General features: G+C 41.3%; 1 protein-coding gene across 4 annotated transcripts in view; it reads left to right on the top strand.

The window, feature by feature from the left end:
- DHRS3 (dehydrogenase/reductase 3) overlaps positions 1-20,533 on the top strand; it is a 39,572-nt gene extending 19,039 nt beyond the window's left edge. For all 4 annotated transcript variants that reach the window (XM_026095501.2, XM_026095500.2, XM_026095502.2 and 1 more), the window contains 5 exons: positions 14,867-15,010; positions 15,558-15,677; positions 16,470-16,708; positions 17,667-17,792; positions 18,396-20,533. In XM_026095501.2, the coding sequence (XP_025951286.2) occupies positions 14,867-15,010; positions 15,558-15,677; positions 16,470-16,708; positions 17,667-17,792; positions 18,396-18,480 (714 nt within the window). In that variant the 3' untranslated portion in view covers positions 18,481-20,533. The remainder of the gene's footprint in view (positions 1-14,866; positions 15,011-15,557; positions 15,678-16,469; positions 16,709-17,666; positions 17,793-18,395) is intronic.
- The last annotated feature ends 785 nt before the right edge of the window (positions 20,534-21,318 follow it).

Here is a 21,318-nt window from a genome sequence, read left to right as displayed (position 1 = left end):
TGGAAATCCAGCCCTTTTTAAAATGCTTAAGGACTGGGATCAATATAGTTAAATGAGGGTTCCTACAGGATATAAGCACTGTTTCAATGCTATAGGAAATCTTGAGGTAAGTTTTAAAGATTCAGAAACCCACTCATGGACCAGAAACTTGTATGCTAAACGTGCTGTATAAATACAGTAGAAAAAGACCATGCCTACCACAGGGGTTACAGCGTGGGCATAAAACAAAGGGCAACAGCTGGATGCAAACACAGACATCTGTACTGATGGGGATTGTAGAGAGAGAACAATTTCGGCAGCACTCATTTAGCCATTTTAAAGTTTTTGGGAAGGTGTCGCAGCAACAGAGCTTTTAAGATAGGATCTGAAGAACAACAATAGAGTGTTTTGGGGAGTTTTTACAGAGATTGTACACTTAAGACTTTTAAGGCGCAGGCAGTGTGGTAAAAATGCAAAGGTGGTTTGAAAATTTGATGCTGGGAGGTGAAGGCTGCAATTGGAGCTCTGATGCTAATTGAAAGGTGGCAGATAACATGGGGATAGTGGCCTTGAAAGTGAAGAGAGGACCTTAGATCTAGAAAGCTTGAAGAGGAGGCAGTGAGATCCCAAATGAGAGGTGACCTGGTCGAAGCAGTAGAGCAGGCATACAGTCTCAGTCTTATTTGGTCAGGGAAAGGAAAAAGGCTTGTTTTTTGAATTTTTTTTCCAGGATTGACAAGAAGACGTGTTCGATCTATGATTTTCACCTTTCTTATCGGAAGGGATTCAGTCATCCCTATTTTATTTGTGTGGTTCCACCACCTACAATGACTTATGAATTTGCTGCTGTGTATTTCTGTTGCACTTACGTCGTGTGTCTGGTACAGGCTTGGAAAAAGTTGACTCAGATTTGTAGAACTATTTCCATCTGAAGCACTAACATATATAGATAGTTTTTACTGCATTATAAAATGAGTTAAACATGCTGTTGAGCTAATGCCTAATTAGTCTGGCACCACAATTTGCTTTAAGAGTGACCTTAAGCCCTGCATATATTTCTCAGCATTCTGACTGAAAAGCCCAGAAGGAATCAAAGATCTAATACTTTTTTACCCTGCTGCCTTTTCAGTGTAGGCTGCTGACAAGCAGAGAGTGCCAGGAGTGCTTTGTATTGAGCCCTAATGGCCTTGTGATGTTGAAAGGAAAGAAAGGAGATATGTAGAAAACAGTTCAATTATGGAAAGCAAAACTGAGAAAAGCAGCCTTCACAAACTCTGAATACTGTGGAGTTTAAATTTCTCATGCGTAACCACAGGGCTCTGGACAACTACGCTTTCCACTGTAGTCCTCCTCCTGTCCTTGTTCGACATGAGAAAGATAAAAGCTTGCTTTCTTCCAACCTTTTCTTGTGATGCCTATGAAACATCAGCCAACTAGCGAACAAAATAGCACATTAAACGGTTTGGAACAAGCTGTGCACATAGCTTTTCTGTGATGCATCATAAGGATACTGCTTTTATTTCCTCTGTTGTTCCTTCTAGTCAGTTGTTGACTCTGCGCCTGTAGTTGCTCTTGGTAAAAAGGCAGAGCTTCTGCCTTGAACTGGGACTTTCAAAAAGGGCAAGCATCCATCTCTTACTATTTGCTTGTCTGTTTCTATATGGGCACCACTCCCAGAGTTGTGGAAACCTATCCTGACTGGAGCATTTAAGGTGATACTGTCTAATGGATAGTAAAGATATGAAGGAGGGACTTAAAAGACTGAATAGACTCTGAATGCCATTCTTCAAATCGATCAACGTTTGAAGAGCGCATACACAAACCTGGAAACAGCTGATTTCACATCATGCTATTGTTGCCATGACCAGGAACTTAGCTTCACAGTGGAGGTTTGAAACTATTCTAACCATTTTCCCAAGAAGAGAACTGGGACTTCACAGAAGTAGCCACTTACTCACCAGGGACTATGGGGAGAAGAACAGGAGACAACAGTTCTCTTTATGCTTGGCAAATCTTCATCTTTGCTTGCGGACCTTTGGGATGTTGGCTAACGCTTATTGATTTTGTGTGTTTGTTTTAAAAATCTATTAACAAACATCAAGTTAGTTATTAATTTTCATTTTTCACTTTGATTTCTGAACTGAAGAAACAAATCTAATACCATTGCTGTCTCAAGGCAGCGTGTAGGGAGGGGAGACTGAAAAGGAAAACCTGTCGAAGGCAGAGAACAACAGCCTCAGAGCTGACCACCAAGGGAGAACGAACTCTGAAAGTTTTAAGCCTGTGTGGTTATCAGGAATATAAAGCAGAAATTATTGGAGAGAGGTTCTTAGTCTGGCCCAGCCTGTTGTCTTCAAAGCATCATGTCAACACACTGAAGAGTCGAACAGCTCGGACCCAGGCAGTGCCAGATCCATTGGCTGATAACACTGACGCCAGTAGAAAAGGGTCAAATTCATGTAGTTTGACCTTTATCCCAGTGAGGATTAAATTGATTCTAATTAATAGACTTGAGAATAGATGGGTACCCTGGCAGAGTTTGTAACTAATTTAAATTGTTCATCCTATTAGTTTAGCTGTAAATTATGCGTAATTAAGAAAGGATTTTGCAGGCAGCCACTCATATGTTGACACCTTATTAATTACAATTTATTGAATACATTGTTACAGAGCTCGCTTGTTTTGGTTAACATAGGGATTTCTGTTGTCTAACATTGCCCAAGCAAACGTGTCAGTGCTACGCTTACTGCAATAAAATAGTATTTGAAAGCACAAATGCAGCTCTGCTGAAATGAGGTATGTCCTACCAATGTGATTAAGAGAGAAATTTTGCTCTCAGTATATAATCAGTGGCAGTTGTATCCTTGTGGGTCTTTTAAAATTATACGTATTTTGAGCTGGTATAAAGGTGATGCCTGGAAAGCTTCGGGACGGTGATTGTCCTGTAGTCTGGCATACTTCTAGCCACAGGTTAGGAAGAGCCTATACAGAGGTGGGGTGGCAGCCCTAAATTGGTATGATCTGTTTGATCTATGTCATCCCTTATCTAAATGAAACAACCTTTTAAAAAAGGTGCGAAGGGAGTTCAAGCTTGATGTCTCATTCAGTCAGTGTTCGTTCTCTCGGTCAGCGCAGACATCAGCTTGCACCAGTTGTGCTGATACGTAGTGTTTGTCTTTTAGATACGTTCTCTTTCCCATGAAGTCCTGGACTGAAACTGCTAGGTAAGTTTCTGTGAGTGCTGAACGCTTGTATCGGTGAAACCTTCAGACACTGACAAAACCTTGTTTCAGTGTTATTTGGGAGCTTCGCTGTACAGCAAATGTCTCCTGTATTGCTAGTTGCTATTGAATTACTACTCAAAAAGAAGCATGAGATTTTAAGTAATTAGAATTGGGTTTTCACTTTATTTGCTCTCTGTGTGAATCTTGGGGTACAACCAAGTTAAGTTTTTCAAGATTTTCTGCATATCTGAGGAGCGGGCAAACTTGCAGCACTTCGAACAAAAGCAGAAATTCTCAGATAATCATTTGATTGTGGGTGCTGGCCTTTAAGAAAAGCCTTAAATATTACAAGACTTAGAATAAATTCATGGGAGTGGAAAATCCTGTTGTCAAAAGACTGCACAGTTCACCTTTCCTTGCCCTTAAAAAGAAGGGATCAACAGTAATAGCAGACAATCAGATCTTTTCTACTTGAAGATTAAATTAGTGTTTGTCTTGGATCTGTCATTTTAATCTCCTTGCTCATAGTAAACAGAGACAGCCCATCTCTCTGATCAGCATGTTCACTGGGAGAGACTTATCCGTCTTATTTTGGAGAGGGAATGGGAAATTTCGAGATCCAGTTTTAGCAACTTGGAATTATCTGACTGCAAATTCACATTCCCTGTGCCCTGCCTCCTAAATAAATTACCAGAGAGGACAAAATCCAGCTTACTGTTTTAAAGTGAAGAATTCCTGCTTCCAAGCAGAATATTAAAGGCATCCAGCTGGTACAAATCCTTCTCTCCCAGAGCGGCAATAGAGCAGGGCTGGCTCTTACTACAGTGAGCTGTCAGAAGCGGTGCAAGAACACTTCCAAGACCCTTGGGAAACACAGGAGTCCTGTCTCACTGAACTGAGTTATTTGGTTTTGGGTTTTGAGATAGGCGGATCGTCCAATATTGTAGAGTGCCCTTGGTGTTGCTTGCTATTTGATTTCAGTCCAGGCACCTTAGAGATTATGGTCTGTGTTGTGTTTATATTTAAGTCTGTGCTTTATGGAAGCATGAAGTTTGCCTCTTGAAAAACAAAACGCTTGGCCCTCAAAGGGGTTTTTCAGGGTTTCATTTTCTTAGATGACGTGTAACAGTTGCAGCTTGATCTGTGACACCTTTTATGCTGTAAAGACGAGTGTGTGTGTGTGTGTATGCGTATGCACACGGGTGCATGTGCGTGTGTAGTGAGCTGGCACCTTGCATGTCCTTTAGAGCCCGGAGTTCGGCAGTGGGTCAGCCAGCTCCTTGTGACACCGTTGCACTTGTTCACCACGCACACAGGGGAAGGGCTACGTTGATGGGTTTGACCACCATCATTACCATTTTTTTAATGCAGTATTTTTGCAAAATCAGAGATTTTTGCATCTTACCTGTGGAAACCAATTTTAGTTCCTGTTCCTGCTTGAGTTAAAAGGGAAAAGAAAAGCTAGAGAATTGACTGTTTAATATTACAAAAATAATATTTCATATTGTCATTAAAATTGTTAGTGTGAGTAAATAATCAGAATGTTGGTTATAGGATGAAAAAAGATCAGTTTCAAGCGAGTCTGTATAATTATGATGAATTTATGTGAAGTCAGAATGACTTCTTTAGCCATAAAAATCAGATTAAAAACAGTTAAAATACTTTTGGTTTGGTTTTGATCCACAGATTTAGACACAATTGGTTATTTGTATCAAGATTTAGGCTTCTGTGGACTATTCCAAAGAAGACTACTTTATCTAGTTTGTTTTACTGGGAACTAATGCTTAACTCATGTTCTGTGGTTGTTTCATTGGTTTTATCTTCACATTGAAGTGAATTAATTTCATTTTGCATTTCCATTTTGCAGCGGCCTAAGGAGCACACGTGTGATCAGTTACTGCATTCTCCCATTTTTTCGAAGCGGGGTAACTGCCCCTTCATCTTTCTGAGCAGTGTATCGAGAGAACTGGCATAGCCAGTGGCAGACCTTTTTAGCCGCTCTTACCCCTTTCTGGAGTATGTACTCTGCGAGTTTACAATCCTCGGATTCCCATCTTTCTCCTCTGACTCCATGGGCCCGGCGAGTTAAACATGCCCTGATAACTGTCATTTGTACAACGCGTATCAGATAAATAGAGTTCAGAAATTCTGCCCGGTTGCATAGCAACAGCCACCATTAAAAAATAACATACATAAAAAGATGGGAAACTCTTTAAGCATTTAAATATTCAAGCTTTCTTCTTAAGCAGTATCCCTTATTTCCTTTGAGTAAAATACTTATAGGGACAGCTCATTTTGACAACTTTTAGATGGTTTTAAAATGGTAGTAATTTTCTTTTTTTAGAAGAAAAGAGAAGAGGCTTATACAAGAGCTTGTCTGGAGCTGTTGATAGCAGTCAGTTTATATATGGATTTAATGTGGGCTCTCTTAACTCTAATGCTTCTCCAGTAGCCTCACTGGAGGTTTTTGTTTTTTTTTTTTCCCCCCAGTAAAGGGTTGCATCATATAGGCATGTATATGATCCAGAGCATATTTTGGGCCCTTCTGGAAGGCGGTAACTAATGACAGCATTAGAAAGTTAGTTCATCCTTAGTGTTGTGTGTTTGTTGCAAGCCATTCCTCAAGTTTAGCAACTTTAAATACTTCCCCAATTCTTCTTTTTCTCTGACATTCCTACAAGGACTGGGGCTATCTGTCCCCTTTGTCATCATCGGGCTTGGAAAAATTCCTTGTGGCTTTCCTCATTCATCAGAGCTTCTAACCTGTTCACCAATTCGTCCGCCTTTTTTCTTTTTCTGGATTCCCCTCATATGCCAATACAACAAAATGCGAAGTTGCCTTGACTGTAGTAGGACTGTGACCCATCATGGAGCCCCGTAGCAACGTGAAGTAAACCTAGCTCCAGTTCAGAGCAGCGTCCATAGATCTACTGCCAAAGTTCAGAGCCAGTCCAGCATCAGAAGGCTAATTAAATTGCCTTTCAAACATAACACCTGGCTGACAAAATTGTGTGTATTGTAGAGATCAGAGAGGAATTTTATATATCCCCCAAATACGAGTATTTCATCAGCACTTTTCTTAATGATTAAGTTTAAAGAAAAGCTGAAAATGTTCAGAGTTAAAGCTACATTTCTGTTGTGCTCTGAGGTTCATAATCGAACATAATCTGTGCTTTTGTGAACTGTGCAGGGGACCAGCCATGTGGGTCTGAGTGCTATGCCGAAGCTGGGGCAGTGGCTAACTCTCCTCTGGAAGTTGAAAACCCTCACATTTCAAGATTTGGCATTTTACTGTAGAAACTGTCTCATAAATATAAAAGCAAACTCTTTTAAAAAAGAAAAAATCCAGTTCTGTTGGCACCGAGTTTGTAGCTCTTTAATTCTTCTTGTATATAAAGCTGTGTTTTCTCAAGTCTGCTTTTTTGCAGTTTGTTAGTTAAGAGGTAGCAGACCTTTCAGTTAAGTTTTCATTGAACCAGGCAATTTCAGGGGTCACTTTCACCCAGCAAGGTGCTGGAAGTAACACTGTGTTACTTCTGTGATGAATTACGACTACGTTTTTAATTTCAGATGTCCCTGACTTCTAAAATATCCCTGTAATCTAAACTTCTCATTGTTTTTAGCTTTACAAAAACACCCTTACCTTTCAGTGTCAATATAACTTTCTATCATAGTGAATGTTTAACTATACTACGTGCACATGAAACCTGGCACATGTTAACTCTACCCTGAGAGGTATACGCAGTACCTAAACATCATAACGCAGCATTTTGGAAGAAAAAAGTGCAAACAGCAAACCTTCAACTATGTTGAAATTGTACGTGTTGGGCCATGTCCTTTTCATCAGGCAGATCCAGTAATTTCTCTTTTAAAATGTTATTTATTGACTTTCTTTCTTTTTATCCTGTCTGCTGTCCTTGTGGTACAAAAGGGCTTTTTGCACCTGTGTATTTACCCTTCCTACAGTTTCCTGAGATCTCTATGGACATTTCTGTAGGAATCTGGGTCATAGGGATGGCATGCCACACAAATGGAGGTGGCAACACACTAGCTGTTCTTACAGGATGGAGTATTACATTTCTGTTGGTAAACATCTTGGAAGTCTTACCTCAAATATATAACTCAAATAAAAGGAAACCCCTCTTCTCCTCCACAGCCCCGATATGTCACTTCTTTCTACTTTGCAGCCTGCGAATTTCGTTGCTGGACGTGTGCTTTGTGTGCCCTGATTCCCGGGAGCAGAGGCGAGTTCTCACACATGGTGTGGCAGACACTCACCATTAAAAATCTGTCGTTTTCCCCCCACAAATGCCCCCAGGAACCTTTGCAGGGTGACAGCTTGTGGCCACTTGGTGCTTGTGTTGGAACGTGCACTCCGTTTGACCCTGTCCCAGCGTTAATAGGATTGTAAAGGCTGACTCCTGCGTGACCTCGTCTTGCAAGCAACCCTTCCCCTTCCCCTTCCTCAACTGCTCTGTATGGCAGAGCTGAAAAGTGCTGCTCCCAAGACAGTCTGCAGTCGCAGTTCATGTTGCAGACGAAAGCAATTGGAAAAACCACTGGAAAAAACTCTGCATGGGGCCACCTGTCCTTAAATAGTCCCGATTGTGAGAACAGTAGGCATTTGTTGCCTTCTTTAGCGGGAGCTGGTCTTAAATGGCTCTATGCAGACAAAATTGAAAGTTCTCTTTCCCAGGAAAACCTCTGCTGAATAGCAGACAGGTGTTTACATACTCTTCCGTGAATTTTTAGCTCTCTTTCCTGTAGAGGAGGAAAAGGGGTGGCTGGGATCCATTGAAACTGGCTTTGTTTAGGTGGATAATGTTAATCCCATTGAGTGCTAAGTGAAAAGATAAAGTAAAACATTTAAAGTTCTGACTCCAGACTAAAGGAATTGCTATGCACTCTTTTACTGTCCTTACAAAGTCTCTTTAGACCTTTTATCCTCATTACTGTCTGTTACGCCTGGCTTTAACTCAAGCCAGCTCATAATAGAGACTAAGTCTTGTGCTTAGCGTGCTGGCAGTGTTCAAATTTAAATTAAACTCATATAGTCGAATGTCTTTACAACCTCTAAATACTGGTCTAGAGAAGCTTGTGTGTAACATAGGCAAATGGGCTTAGTCTCTGGAGTCCCCCATGCTTATCTGTAATCTTTCTTATAGCAGTCCCTTGCAGCTTTGATATTCACTTTCCGCTGTGGGAATTGATAAATTTTTCCACCGGCTCCCTTTGTTTGCTTACTTTTATACAAGTGTCACTAAGGGGCTGGGTTAAGTATTTTGACCTACTTCAGGCATCAAAAGGTTCTTTTTTCCTTTCTAAAGCAAAGATTGGCTTTTCACACTGAACAGCCACACCTTTCACTCTTCCAGTAATCTGTCTTTAGCATGCCTCTCCCATGAAGAACTCCTGAAATAACTTGCCTGACTTTACCCTGGGGGCAAGAGAGGGGAAAGGGTGGAGGAAAAAATTCTTATGCCATTGACAACAAAATACATGAACGATTTTGAGGCTGTAGGATTTAGCCTCCTGTTTTCATGCTATGCAAAACTCTCCCGGGATTACGGGATACACTGGAATGAATGTCTTTGGAGGACCAACTGTGAGTTACTAGTACCCGGCTTTGTTAACATACTGGGATAAGACGGACATACTTCAGTGGATTATGTACACATTGTACTTCCTAAAACTATGCAGGAACTCTCAGTATTGGGCGCTGAAAGGCTTTCTCTGTTTGAACAAAGGTAGCAGTCTGTGCAATTGCAGATACCAACTCAAACAAAGTGACTTTTGTTTCACTGGCCTACGAAGGAGGTTGAAAGGGAATGAAAGGGGTCGACCTACCAGCTTCCTACTATCTGTACTGATCTGCGGCTAGGCGTTGTGGCTGATCTGTGGAGAAAGCAATAACGAGGTCGGGTAGGAAGGGCATTTTTGTGTCTCTCTGCGACACCTTCATCTTGCAGCCTCTTCAGGTTGATACAGAGAATTGCTTCATGATTCATGAAATGCAGAAACTTTTGGAATGGAAATTTTATCTGCTAATCACAATGCACACTGTTGTGTTAGAAAAGACTAGGAGTGAACAGTTCTCTACTAAAATACAACCCAGATAATCCAAGGGAAATGTCAAGAAATGGTACGTGTTCTGTCTCAGAAATGCGTTTGTTGTGGGACTCCCTTCCAGTACTGGTGTAGCTCGTTGGAGGGGCAAAGGTTAGCACAGCAGGTTTGCTGAAGATACGTTGCCAAATCAATTGGAGATATAAAAGGGCAACATTCCTTTGCTGTTTTTCTTGAATTGTGCTAGCAATAAAATTGGACCAAGCGGTTAAATAGCCTTGTAAATAATGTAAAATCAACTCTAACCTCATCTCCTTCACCAGTACTATGCCCAGGGCTCTGGGGGTGTACATCATGTGTGTACATTCAGGCTGATAGCAGCTTCAGTCTGGACCAGTTTATATAAATTAGTGGCCTTATCTCATTCTGTGGCTCTCAGAAGCATAACTCTTACCGACTTGCATTACGGTGAAAAGTCAGGATTTAAAACTGTGGTCAGGTTTTGGGCTTCTGGCAAGTAGCCAGCGCAGGCCTCTCTTAGAAGCTCTTGCCTTAGTACAGCAGCAGCTAAAACCTTCCTTTTGACTCCCCTTCGACCTTGGGGCATGTCTCATTATCAGATTAAAGTCCAGAGTTAAACGAGTCCTCGGGGAGCGGAGGATGCGGTGTCTACTGAGCCTGCCACTCCAGCTGAAATGATTTTCCTAAGGCCAGATAAGGCGTTCAGCGACTTGCCAGAGGGTGGAAGATAAAGAGATAAGGTTTGTTTTGCAAAACCTGCTCATGAATAAATCCTGGGAAAATCTGCACTAAACTGTGACATCACCGCCATTAGCTACTCTTAAGTTAATTAAGAGGAGGACGCGCTAAGTTCCTCTGTCATCATAAATCCATTATTCGGCGTGTCCCGTGGCGGGACGGCTCCTTCCCGCTCGGCCGCTCGCTTTGGCGTTCCACCTGCCCGCCCGGCTGCCAGCCGCCGGGGTCAGCCCGAGGTAAGCGCGGGGCAGGAGGCCGCTCGAGCAGGCCTGCCGCAGCGGGGATTAACCGCCTCGCTGGGCCGCTGCCCTCGACAATTTTCTGGTCAGTAACTTTTTGAAAGGAGAGCGTGTCTAGTGCGGTAGGGAGGGGCGGGCAGGAGAGGATGACGAGATGAAGGGGGAGATGAAATGGTGGCTGGATTCTTTCCAGGACGGAAAACTGTCTGTCCAAGAACTTCTCCAAGACAGAGATTAAATATTCCTCCCTCCACCATTACATAACGGTGAGTGGTTGGCTGTGCAGCCTCCTGAAAGGCTGTGTAATCAGCAGCGCTGTCTCTTCTCTCCTTCAGCCCTCCGCATTTTTCTCTGTCTCAGACAGGAATTTCTGTGACTGTTAAGAGTCATTTTCTCCAGTTCTTAAGTCTTCAGTCGGGGCGTAGTTACTGCCAATTCAGAATTAAACTTGAAACGGAAAGGGAACACAGACCAGATTCTTGGACCCATGTCCCTATATTGAATATTCTGCCTCTTAATAAAATGGACCATTTCCTAGGCTCCAGATCTAGACTGCTTACAAATGCAGAGCACTCAAATCCGAACTAGGCCAGGATAAAGCTGGAAGATGCTTTTCTTGATGTTGACTGAGCAAAGGGTGCGATGAGAGTTACTTACGTCCTTACATGTGAAGGGAAGGGAAGTGCCAACTGCACAGCTTTAGGCTGGCTGGAGCTTGTGGGGCATCAGAAAAACGCAGGCCCAGCCCCACAGTCCTTCATCGGTTCAGCTGTGAGCAAACCTGTTCAGGAGCACTCAGAACATGCATGTTTTCACTGACTCTTCAGCGCTCTGGTTCAGTGATGTATCTGCTTTGGTGAGAACCTTACAGAGCAACACAACCTTATCAGTGCCCAACAGCAAATTGTCAAACTGCAGGTCCTGCAGGAGGCAAATTCAAGAGAGTTGAGGACTTACAAGTAGGTTAGTAGACAATCTCCTCAGGAGGCAATAGAGTAGAATAAGGACCTAGAAAAACAACGATGAAACCATTGCAAGCAAGAAGAGAAGAGAGAATTATTGCCTACACAGTAACACCAGCCAGAGCTTTCTGTTGAGGAGCAACAGAGCCCTCAGATGTCTAAAGCAGCAAGTAGAAGTTTCATCCCTTTGTAAGACTTAGTATCCTAGGAGGCCAGTGAAGTCTGTGCCAGTTTAAACTTTTGGCTAGATGTAAGAGAGAAAGTGAAAGCCCTGTATGATCTTGTAGAAGCATTCAAGCTTGAATTTGGACCAAAAGTGTGGTGTACTGAGTTTTGAGTTTATCCATCTGTAAAAAGTAGCAAAAATGATAGCAGGAAGCCTGACTTCCCGCTGTGCTCTTAGGGAATTCTCACCTCTCACAAAAGAATGGCCTTTTATTTACTGCTTTTTTCTTACACAGGCTGAAGCCTTCACCTGATTGTGAACAGTATTAGGGACTTGAAAACTTCTCATGGAAAAAATCAGTACTAAAGTTCATGCTGTTAGAAGGATAATCAGCAAATTCTGTCTTCCCTGGATAGCCCAGTTTTTAATGGGGTCATCATGCAAGATTATCTGTAGGATATTAAAGATCGTGAAGCAAGTGTTGGGGCATAAAAAAGTTATGTCCAAGAGTTGCATCCCAGACAGCTATAACTTTGATAGGTTGTCCGTTGCTTAACTATTCTTCCAAGTGTATTTCCTGACAATTCAATGCACCAGTGGCAACTCGTGAGAATGGGAGGCTGAATGGGTGTTTGAAACAGCTGAAAGTGAAGACTGAGGGCTCGACTTTTTATTTTGCAATAGCAGCGTGAAACCCTGGAGTGCTAGGTATGAGGTTAATTTCTTGCACCTTGTCCGATCTTGCGTCTTGTCTGATCTTGCGTCTTGTCCGATTCTTGCATCTTGTCTGATACCTTATTTCTCTTTCTCTCCTCTGGCTCTGTCTCCCATCACTCTTCAGCTTGTCAGTTATTTTTTCAGCGTTTGCACTCAACTGATCCAACCCTACTGAGAGGCTCAAGTCCACATTGGCACAAACTCACGACTCTGTGGGCACCAAGCTTGATGCTTACATTGGCAGTTTGTAGTGTTTTTTTCCTCCCCTTTCCACATAGCTGCAGGTTGTGAAATGTGTGTACACTTACAGTTGAGCAATATTTTGTAAATAATTCCTGAAAGCTTGTGAAATTTCTCAAATGTTTTTGATTTCCCTTCAAGCCTGCAGTGTAGACATAAGAAATATCAGCCAGTCTAGCTCTGAGTTCAGGAGCACGTAAATAAGCTTCAGCTTTACAAGCTTTCTGTAGATGTCAAAGTCTGGTAGCCAGGGATGGCCATATGCTGAGGTTTTCAAAGACAAACCAGTTTTTTAGCCATATACTTTCTTATAGCCTTTAATTCTGGAAGTGTTTTTTTCCTTTAAAACAACTTCCTCTGAGAGAAGACTTCCAGCAAAATGGCTCAGGGATAATTATATTTGCTCTGAAATGTCTGGTTAACCAACTCATTCCTCCTTCACAGTGTAAATTCTGCTTTTTATGTTCCTTTCATCCAAAGTGCTGTCCATGTGCCTGTCTTTTACACTTTTCCTGTATTTATCACAAGACAACAGATAGGCTCAAACTTTTTTCTTTGAACAAGCCTTGAAATAAAGTTACTTAGGAGGTTTAATTGCTGTATATTCTGGTTATTCCTTTAGAACAAATAAGCATGGAAATGTAACTTTAGCTAACAGGAAATCCAACACTTTATTTCTTTGTGAATCAAATTGAAAATGTTCAGCAGCCCTCTTGTGTCTTTCAGAATATAAGTCTATTTGTGTGTGTGTGTGTGTGTGTGTGAGTGTTTATGTTCATAGATGTGCCGATGATTTATAAATGGGATTAATTTTAAATTTAACTCATTTAGGAAATGGATTGAGGACCCAGGTACTTCTGGGTTTTAGCCTTGCTTAGTTTTACTGGAAGAGCTCTTTGACCCTGCCAGAGGTTTAGTACCAGTTATGAGGTTAAGTGTGCTTATTTCTAACCATAAAAAATCAGGGTAGCAGTCAGATTCATACTCAGTAGCCACTGGTATGGGAAGCAGTTGTAATCCTGGATCACAGTTGATAAGGCCACTGCTTGGAAATAGTACCGTTCTGAGGGCGGCAAAGCCTTTCCGTTTCCAAGGCCTATTTTTCCAATCCCCTGATCAGGATAAAGCTGTATTTGACTATGTGAATTTCATTTATTTTTTTAGTCCTAAGTAGTATTTTACATTATAAATGCAGTCGTCTGCTGTGGAAGAAACTGTGTTGCTTTTAATTGCAGTTGTGCGCAGTAGCAACCTTTAGTTCTTTCTCTTTTGGATCTTGCTGTTTGACTCGCAGAGCAGTCAGTCGCTTTCCGTAACGTACTCCATTCAGTAATTTATGCTGTGCTGAATGACAAGTGTCCAACCATTCATAACATGATAAATGATGAGACAACTGTCTGTAGCTTGAAAAGCAAAAAGAATAGATTGATTCATGAATATAGTTGTCTTGGTAATGGAGAGATGAAATTGAATTCTCTGCCAGTAGCTTTAAATGAGAAAGAAAATAGTGTTAGGTATACTGGGAAGAAATTCTTTTGTTTAGCGGTGGATTAATGTTCCAAAGATAGCAGTGGAAGCACCATTTCTTGCTTGAGACAATTAAAACTATCCTTGTTGTCTAACTAGGAAAAATAATACTGGGTAAAGTGTGGCGGTGAAAGTTAATGAACCTAGTAACATTTTGGGTTATTTCTATTTTTATTTTCTGTGATGGTGTAGATACACAGACAGGGTTGCACTGGCTAAGTCTTCACTATGTATTAAATCCACGCTATACAGTTTGAATGTTTTGTTTCCATGGATATTAAAAATTACTCTTTGTACAAGAAGTATTGTCTCATTTTTACTCTGTTTGTTAACTGGAAGTGGCAAATGAAGTATTTTGTGTATTAGTTGCAAAATAAATTCATGCTAGAAGTTTCTCACTTTAAATGTCTGGATTAGGATGAGCCTCTTGTTTGAAATGAAATGCACCTAGAACCCTGGCCTGCCAACAGTCAGCATTGCAAATTGCTACCTTTAATATGCTGAAGAAATATGTTTTACTGTAGAGCAGATACTGTCTCCAAATGTAGAACAAGAAATAGATAACATGCCAGGTGTACAGGAAGGTCTGTGATTTTAGGATTAAAAGTTATCTTTCTCTGTGTGTGTATAGCAAAAGTCATGGTATAGAAAATTAGCCAAGTACCTCATGTATTCATTATGTTAGGCTAAAGATCTGATTTTTCGATTTCACTATTGTTTTGCTTGTAAGGAACAGGCCTTCACCTGTAAAGAGAATGTCAACAGTGGGCTTCAGCTACCACCACCATGCTAGAGTCCCATCTCCCATACATCATTTATAATCATTGTTTAAAAATCAGTGTTAGTCTTAAATGAAACAGTGCAGGAGAGCTGGCAGTGAAGGCACGTTAAAGATGTTCTTCAAATTGTTCAAATTAGAAGCATGTTTTAATTATTTTAGATTCAAAGCAGAAGCAGTCTGACCCTAACAAAAGTTTCTTGCTGCAGATCATCCTGTGGGGTCGAACTGAGAAATGCCTGAAGGAGACCACAGAGGAAATCAAGATGATGGGGACAGAGTGCCATTATTTCATTTGTGATGTAGGAAACCGAGAGGAGGTCTATCAGCAAGCCAAAGCTGTGCGGGAAAAGGTTGGTGTCTGTGGAAACACTGTTTGTAGGCAGGATTTAGTAATTCACTCTCTTTCATGGGGAAAAAAAACATCCACTGGCAAATTGGGAAAAAACAAAGGTGCACATTTCTCTATATGACATAGTCAAAAGATTCTGTCCCATTGCATTTCTTGCCACAGGGTAAACGTTTTCACCCATACGAAGAAGGTATGAATGATAACTAATCGAATTTCTTCATCTGTATATACTAGTAGGTGAATATCTGTACCAGGCAAAAGTAGCAGAGAACTTGTCTTAATTCTTATATTAATTCTTATATTCTTATAATACAAAGATGAGCTTGAACAGAGCAGAGGTGAGTACGGGGTTCAAGATTAATCCAGATTATGTTGTGCTAAGATGTAGTTATCGGTTTAAGCGATCCAGAAGGATTAGAAAACCCATGGGCAAAAATGCCAAAAGCTGTGAAAATAATAATGTATTCAGGCACTACTGGAAGGCTAATAGTGTCTCCTAGTTTGTGAGGAGAGGTGTTAGCTGTGACAAGTCATTTGTGTTTTTGCAGGTGGGTGATATCACTATCCTAGTGAACAATGCTGCTGTGGTCCATGGTAGGACCCTGATGGACAGCGATGATGATGCACTGCTTAAATCACAACATATAAACACCCTGGGACAGTTCTGGGTAAGATAAGCTCTTGTAGCTCATGTATTCAGACTTGGGAATGAAAGTGACAGATTGCAGCCAGTAAACATTTGGCTGCTGCTAGGCCTTTCTAAATGATGCTTGGTAAGATCAGTCTGACACGAGAGAGAGAGGAAAAACAATGTGAGGGGCAAAGGCCAGAGGAAAGAAGTCTGAAAAAAATTAAATTTGACAGACTCTCTCAAATGGATTTCAGTTACTTCTTCTAAAATATCATATTAAAAGCTTCCAGTAATTGCACAGTATTTGATGCTCTTGCATCCCCATTCTGTGATTTCCAGTAAAACATCTGATTTCTTTTGAGAAAGGCCAAGCTCACAAAGGAGCATCTTCTGCTCAGTGATGTGTGGGGAACATGAGAGGAGCATGAGGCTGCATTGCTCAAGGAAGGAAGCTAGCATGAACTCATTCCATTTCTAATTAGATAGAAAGAATAGTAATAAAAAAATAGTTCTTTGTGATTTAATCTCTTTACTGAAGACTTTATCCTTTATAAGAACTTCTTAAACATACAGAGCATTCCGTTCATGGCCTTTATCCATGGGCACTGCTCACTTACATGCTAGGAAGGATTTTGCTTTTTTTACACACAAGCTTTGTTTAAAAGCTTTCAAAGAACGACATGGCAATAGAGCGTTCTCCCACTCCTTTCCTAGCCTAACGGACAGTGCAGTTTGCCTTGTCGTCTCTGTGTCACCTTATTTTTCAGTCGCTACTGTTTTTGTTGCATCTCTGCTGAGCAAAACTTTTCTTTTCTCTGTTGTTCTTCAGACCACCAAAGCATTCCTGCCAAGGATGCTGGAGTTGCAGAATGGACACATTGTTTGCTTGAACTCTGTCCTGGCCTTGTCAGCCATCCCTGGTGCCATTGACTATTGCACCTCCAAAGCCTCTTCCTTTGCCTTTATGGAGAGCCTGACCTTGGGGTTGCTGGACTGTCCTGGAGTGAATGCCACAACAGTCCTGCCCTTCCACACAAGCACAGAGATGTTTCAGGGCATGAGAATCAGGTCAGTCCAGGGGAGCTAGAATAAAACATCTCATTTTAAATGAATCATCAGAATACACTCCTAATTAATGCTTCATTTAGTTAAGAGAATTTGATGTCTCATTTGACTGCCTGGGAACAGAGGGTCACCCTAGGCCGCCTGAGACTCATCAGACTGGTTCCTTCAGTTTGCTGGCACATTCGTACAAACTGCCTGTACTGTGTGAGAATATATTTGAGGCATTTGCTTCTACAGAGAAAACTGAAAGCTATTTTTCACTGAGTGTATTTGGGCCATTTGCAGCCACCAGAGAGGGAGGGGAAGCACTCTGAAAATTGAGGTCATTCAAAAGGGAGCAGCCTACAGATTACTTGAGAATTAACAGTACAAATTCCTTTTTTATTCATTTAAATACTTAATTCTTTCCCCCTGAAGGGAGTGACAGCCACAGATTGAAATTAATCATTTGCAATGGACAAAATGACCCATTAATATAGTTTGTGCTCCTTTAGCTGAGAGAAAATATGCAATGTCATGCTGTTGTTGGAGCCAGGAAAAGCCTTATTCTTGGTATCAAAAGCAATGAGGGAAGATCACCTGTCGAGAGTGTGAATCAAGCAGAGAGCAGATGGGAGGAAGAAAAACACTGACACTGAAAAGACAGAGTTGTGATGTTAGTTTGCAAACTGCTTAAGAAAATCTCTGAAGGAAGGTCCTGAATACTCTCTGCCACTTCCCTCTAAAGGCTGCAGCATGTTCATTCCTTAACTGTTCAGCCAGTCCAGTAGTACTGGTTGTAACACAGAGTTACAGGACCTGGGCTTCATTCTCATTCTCTGTTCCTTCCAGCCAGCTTTGGGGTATGTTTCAGTGCCACTAACCAATGATACCTTAGAGGGCATCAGGACTTAGACTGGTATCTTAAACAAGGAGTCTGGTTAACAAATAATTATTTTATTTTTTTACTTTATTTATTCAGGTTCCCTAATCTTTTTCCTCCTCTCAAGCCAGAGACTGTGGCTAGGAGGACAGTGGAAGCTGTTCAGACGAACCAAGCCTTCCTCCTCCTTCCATGGACAATGCGTGTTCTCGTCATCCTAAAAAGGTAAATATTTCCATTGTCAGCTATAGCCTAGACAGACTGGCTTACAGTCCTGCTGTCTGTCCACCAAGGTGAACTTCAGTTTGACTGTTACCTGATATCCAGGATCAGACTGGTTCCTCCCCTCCCATGAAGGACACACATAGAAATTCACGGACTAAATTCTACAGACTAAAAAAGGGCAGTTCTCCTTCTCATTAATTATGAAAATTAATCATTTATTGTCCACTGCGGCAGCTGACAAGACATTAGATCTATATCCATACATTATCGTAAGGAAGCCACATGCCTAGGACACAAGTTAACCATAGAACATAGAAGATGATAGTGTCTTCCAAGTTCCAGGCTTTACAGACCTTTTTTGATAAATGTTTCTATTCAGAAAGAGTGAAATGGATACAGCTTTCTTCCTTTGTGCCTACTTACAGCAGGCTTTGAGAGATACTGACAGATGTTTTGTCTGCATGCTTTTACTAGCTACCTGATCATGCCAGTATGTGTACCTACGTGTGTGCGTGTACACACATGCATACTTACACACCCTCTCATTAGAATAGCCTAAAAGGTTCCTCTGTTCTGCTCATTTTCTTTCTGCTTTTCCTACAGCATTCTCCCTCAGTCAGCACTTGAAGAAATCCACAAGTTTTCTGGAAGCTACACCTGCATGAACACTTTTAAAGGACGAACATAGACTTGATGGTGCAAAGACTATTCCTCAGCGAAACCAACACAAGCATGAGAATCCTGTCAAGACTGTGAATCAGCCGTCTTGGCTCTTAGCCTGTTCATGTGACTTGTGCTGCTCTAAGGCAACACATTTCTTGCAGGTCATAACCATAGTAACATGACCTTTGCACAGGACCGAATGACTAGACTATGGACCCTTGGAAAGAAAAACAAAAAGTGTGAAATGTTTATATGATGTTTAATTCTTTAGAGTCCGTTGTTAAATCTACTCACAGTTTTAAGATGTAATTTTTGTTTATAAAATATGTATAGGCTGTTTCAGCTGAGAGCAGCATATCACATCCCGGACTTTACCCATCTCTTCAGAGGATCCGCAATTACAAACTGATACTGATTTCATTCCCGCTTTTTGAATGGGAAGAGTTACTTTGAAGAACTACAAATTATGGATGTTTAGTGGAAGCTTCCTTCACTGACTGGTCGTGCTTTACCTCCGCTGATGAAGCTGTTCCCAACTCATGTCATAGGGAAGGAGCAAACTGCTGTTTTCTTTAATAAAGGCCACCCAGGCCTTCTGTGGGGAAGGATGGTGCCGGGCCCCAGAGAGCTGACAGCACCTGCGAAGGCTGGACGGGGATGCTCAGTCAAAGAGCAGGCAGTTTGAATTGTGGAAGATTCCTTCTGGCACTGAACTCATATATGAAATTTAATTGTCTTTCCAAATATTTTTGTTCATTTACGATGAAATATATATATATATTTTAGCATTACTCTCTAGATTGCCACACATGTAGGCATCAGATTGGGGATGAACTAAATCTAGAGCCTGCTTTTACAAACACACATTCACTGACATAATTCATACAGAAGAAAATCCATTGTATCAATCCGCACAGTGAAATAAGTGGAATAATGCTCTAAAAATAGAAGAGACAGCACTCTAGCGTGCATGAAATGTGAAGTTTGCAAGCACAGTTAGCAACGACCTGATTAAATGCACGTTGAATTCAGCTGGGAATATACCCGTTGTTTTTTAGGGGCATCAAATCAGGCACTGATCAGCCAAAAGTGATAAATACTGCTTGGACTGAAATGCCAGAAGCAGCTAGACATTATTTATTTTTGTAATGATATACTCTCTTTGACAGCCTAGTAGGAGCAACACTGCATTCCTGTGCCAGATGCAGTGTGCAGCACAAGGCATAGCAATGTAATTGAAACATTACTGGAACACTACTAAAAGAGGAATTAATATAATTGCAATGCAGGCAAGTAGCAAGTCTGATGGGAGAACACCCCAATGAAGTGTCTCAAGGAAAGCCACCTGCTTAAAGTAAAGGAGTGAAGTTAGAGTTCCTGACTTGAATTTCGAGCTTTTACATAGATGTCCTGTGTGACCTTGGGCAAGTCACCTAATCTCAAAGTGCACCCTGGCCTGCAAAGCAGATATTTCTAGTGTTTCCCTACCTCAAAAGTTCAAAGTCTAGCTACCTTAATGTTTGTCAAATGATCAACAAATTCAAATGGAACATGACATAGAAAGTAAAAACTGTATTTGTTTACAAACCAAAAGGCTTTATGAAAAAAATAAGAGACAAAATTCCATATTCTAAAATATACCATTTCCTAGAAGAGCTCTGAGTTCTAGGAGAAAAGCTGTGAGCTACATTTGAGATACTTCTTTGGTTCTGCCATATAGAATGGGGACCAACTACTTAGATGCAATGATGTGCATGTTAAAATCTGAAGGTCTGATCCTTGCTGCAGATCAGCAGATAACTCTTTTTAGACAGTTCACGAAGCAGATACCGCAAAGGGTGTTACTGATGCAAGCCCTCTGCCTGCATGCATATTTTGAGGAGCTCTCCTATCTGGGTCAGTGTTTTCCCTCTGAGTGCAGAACATATAAGCTTCAGTACTGTGCCAGCTTTGAAAAGGTTTCTTACAGTGGAGTTTTGTTTTGAATTCCTAGATGTCTGAGACTCTCTGGAGAGGATGAAAAGAAACTTTGATCTCTGTGATTTTGACACCCACCGTAATAGATGCTTTCAGCTTTATGTTTTGTCTGTTTTTTGAGAAGAAAACTAGTTCACTGAAAACGCAACTACAGTGAGGGGAGAGCCCTTCCAAGGACCTGCCAGGAATACTAAAGGTACCATAAATATCAAGAGCCACTTGGGAGGGGAAGGGATGATTATACCTACCTCCCCTTAAGCACTCTAAGCCGTTCTATTTTCTCATTAACCACAGTCAGGCATGCCAGGCTTGTAGATGCAAGAGCAAACAGAATTGGTGAAAGATGGCACCCCATGGTGTCCCTCTTAAATCAAACCTTTATGTTGCTATTCCATTCATTAATGACATCCTAAGGCAATGCAGAGGTAAAAAGCAATGCACACAGTGAAACAAACTCCCCGCTAATCCCCATATGCTGTCCCTTAGATGAAACTGCTGTTTTCCTGAACTGCATAAAAGATGCTCCCTGTCTGCAGAGGTTGTCTTACATACTAAGTGCTGTTGATTTCTTTCTAATTAATACAGACGAGCCAGAACTTAGCTGAGACTCTGTGGTCCGTCTCACCCCCTCGTGCACAAACACACACACTTCCCTCTCTCTTTCCCTCAGGGTCTCTGAGCGGACAGCAGGTCAAATAGCAGTCACAGTGGGGGAGAGGTATGCGGCAAACAGAAAATAATGAGGAAAACATTGACTTTGCTTTTTAGATAGTAAAGAAGAGCTGGGTAAGAGAATCTCTTCGCTTGTGAGTGTTGCGAGATAGAATGCTCTGCACCCAAATGAACTGCTTGCAAGTTCAGCTGGATACATTTGAAGGCATTTTTT

Source organism: Dromaius novaehollandiae, chromosome 24 (genome assembly GCF_036370855.1).
Source record: "Dromaius novaehollandiae isolate bDroNov1 chromosome 24, bDroNov1.hap1, whole genome shotgun sequence".
In the NCBI taxonomy this organism is placed as follows: Eukaryota; Metazoa; Chordata; class Aves; order Casuariiformes; family Dromaiidae; genus Dromaius; species Dromaius novaehollandiae.
This window is presented reverse-complemented; position numbering and strand designations above follow the sequence as displayed.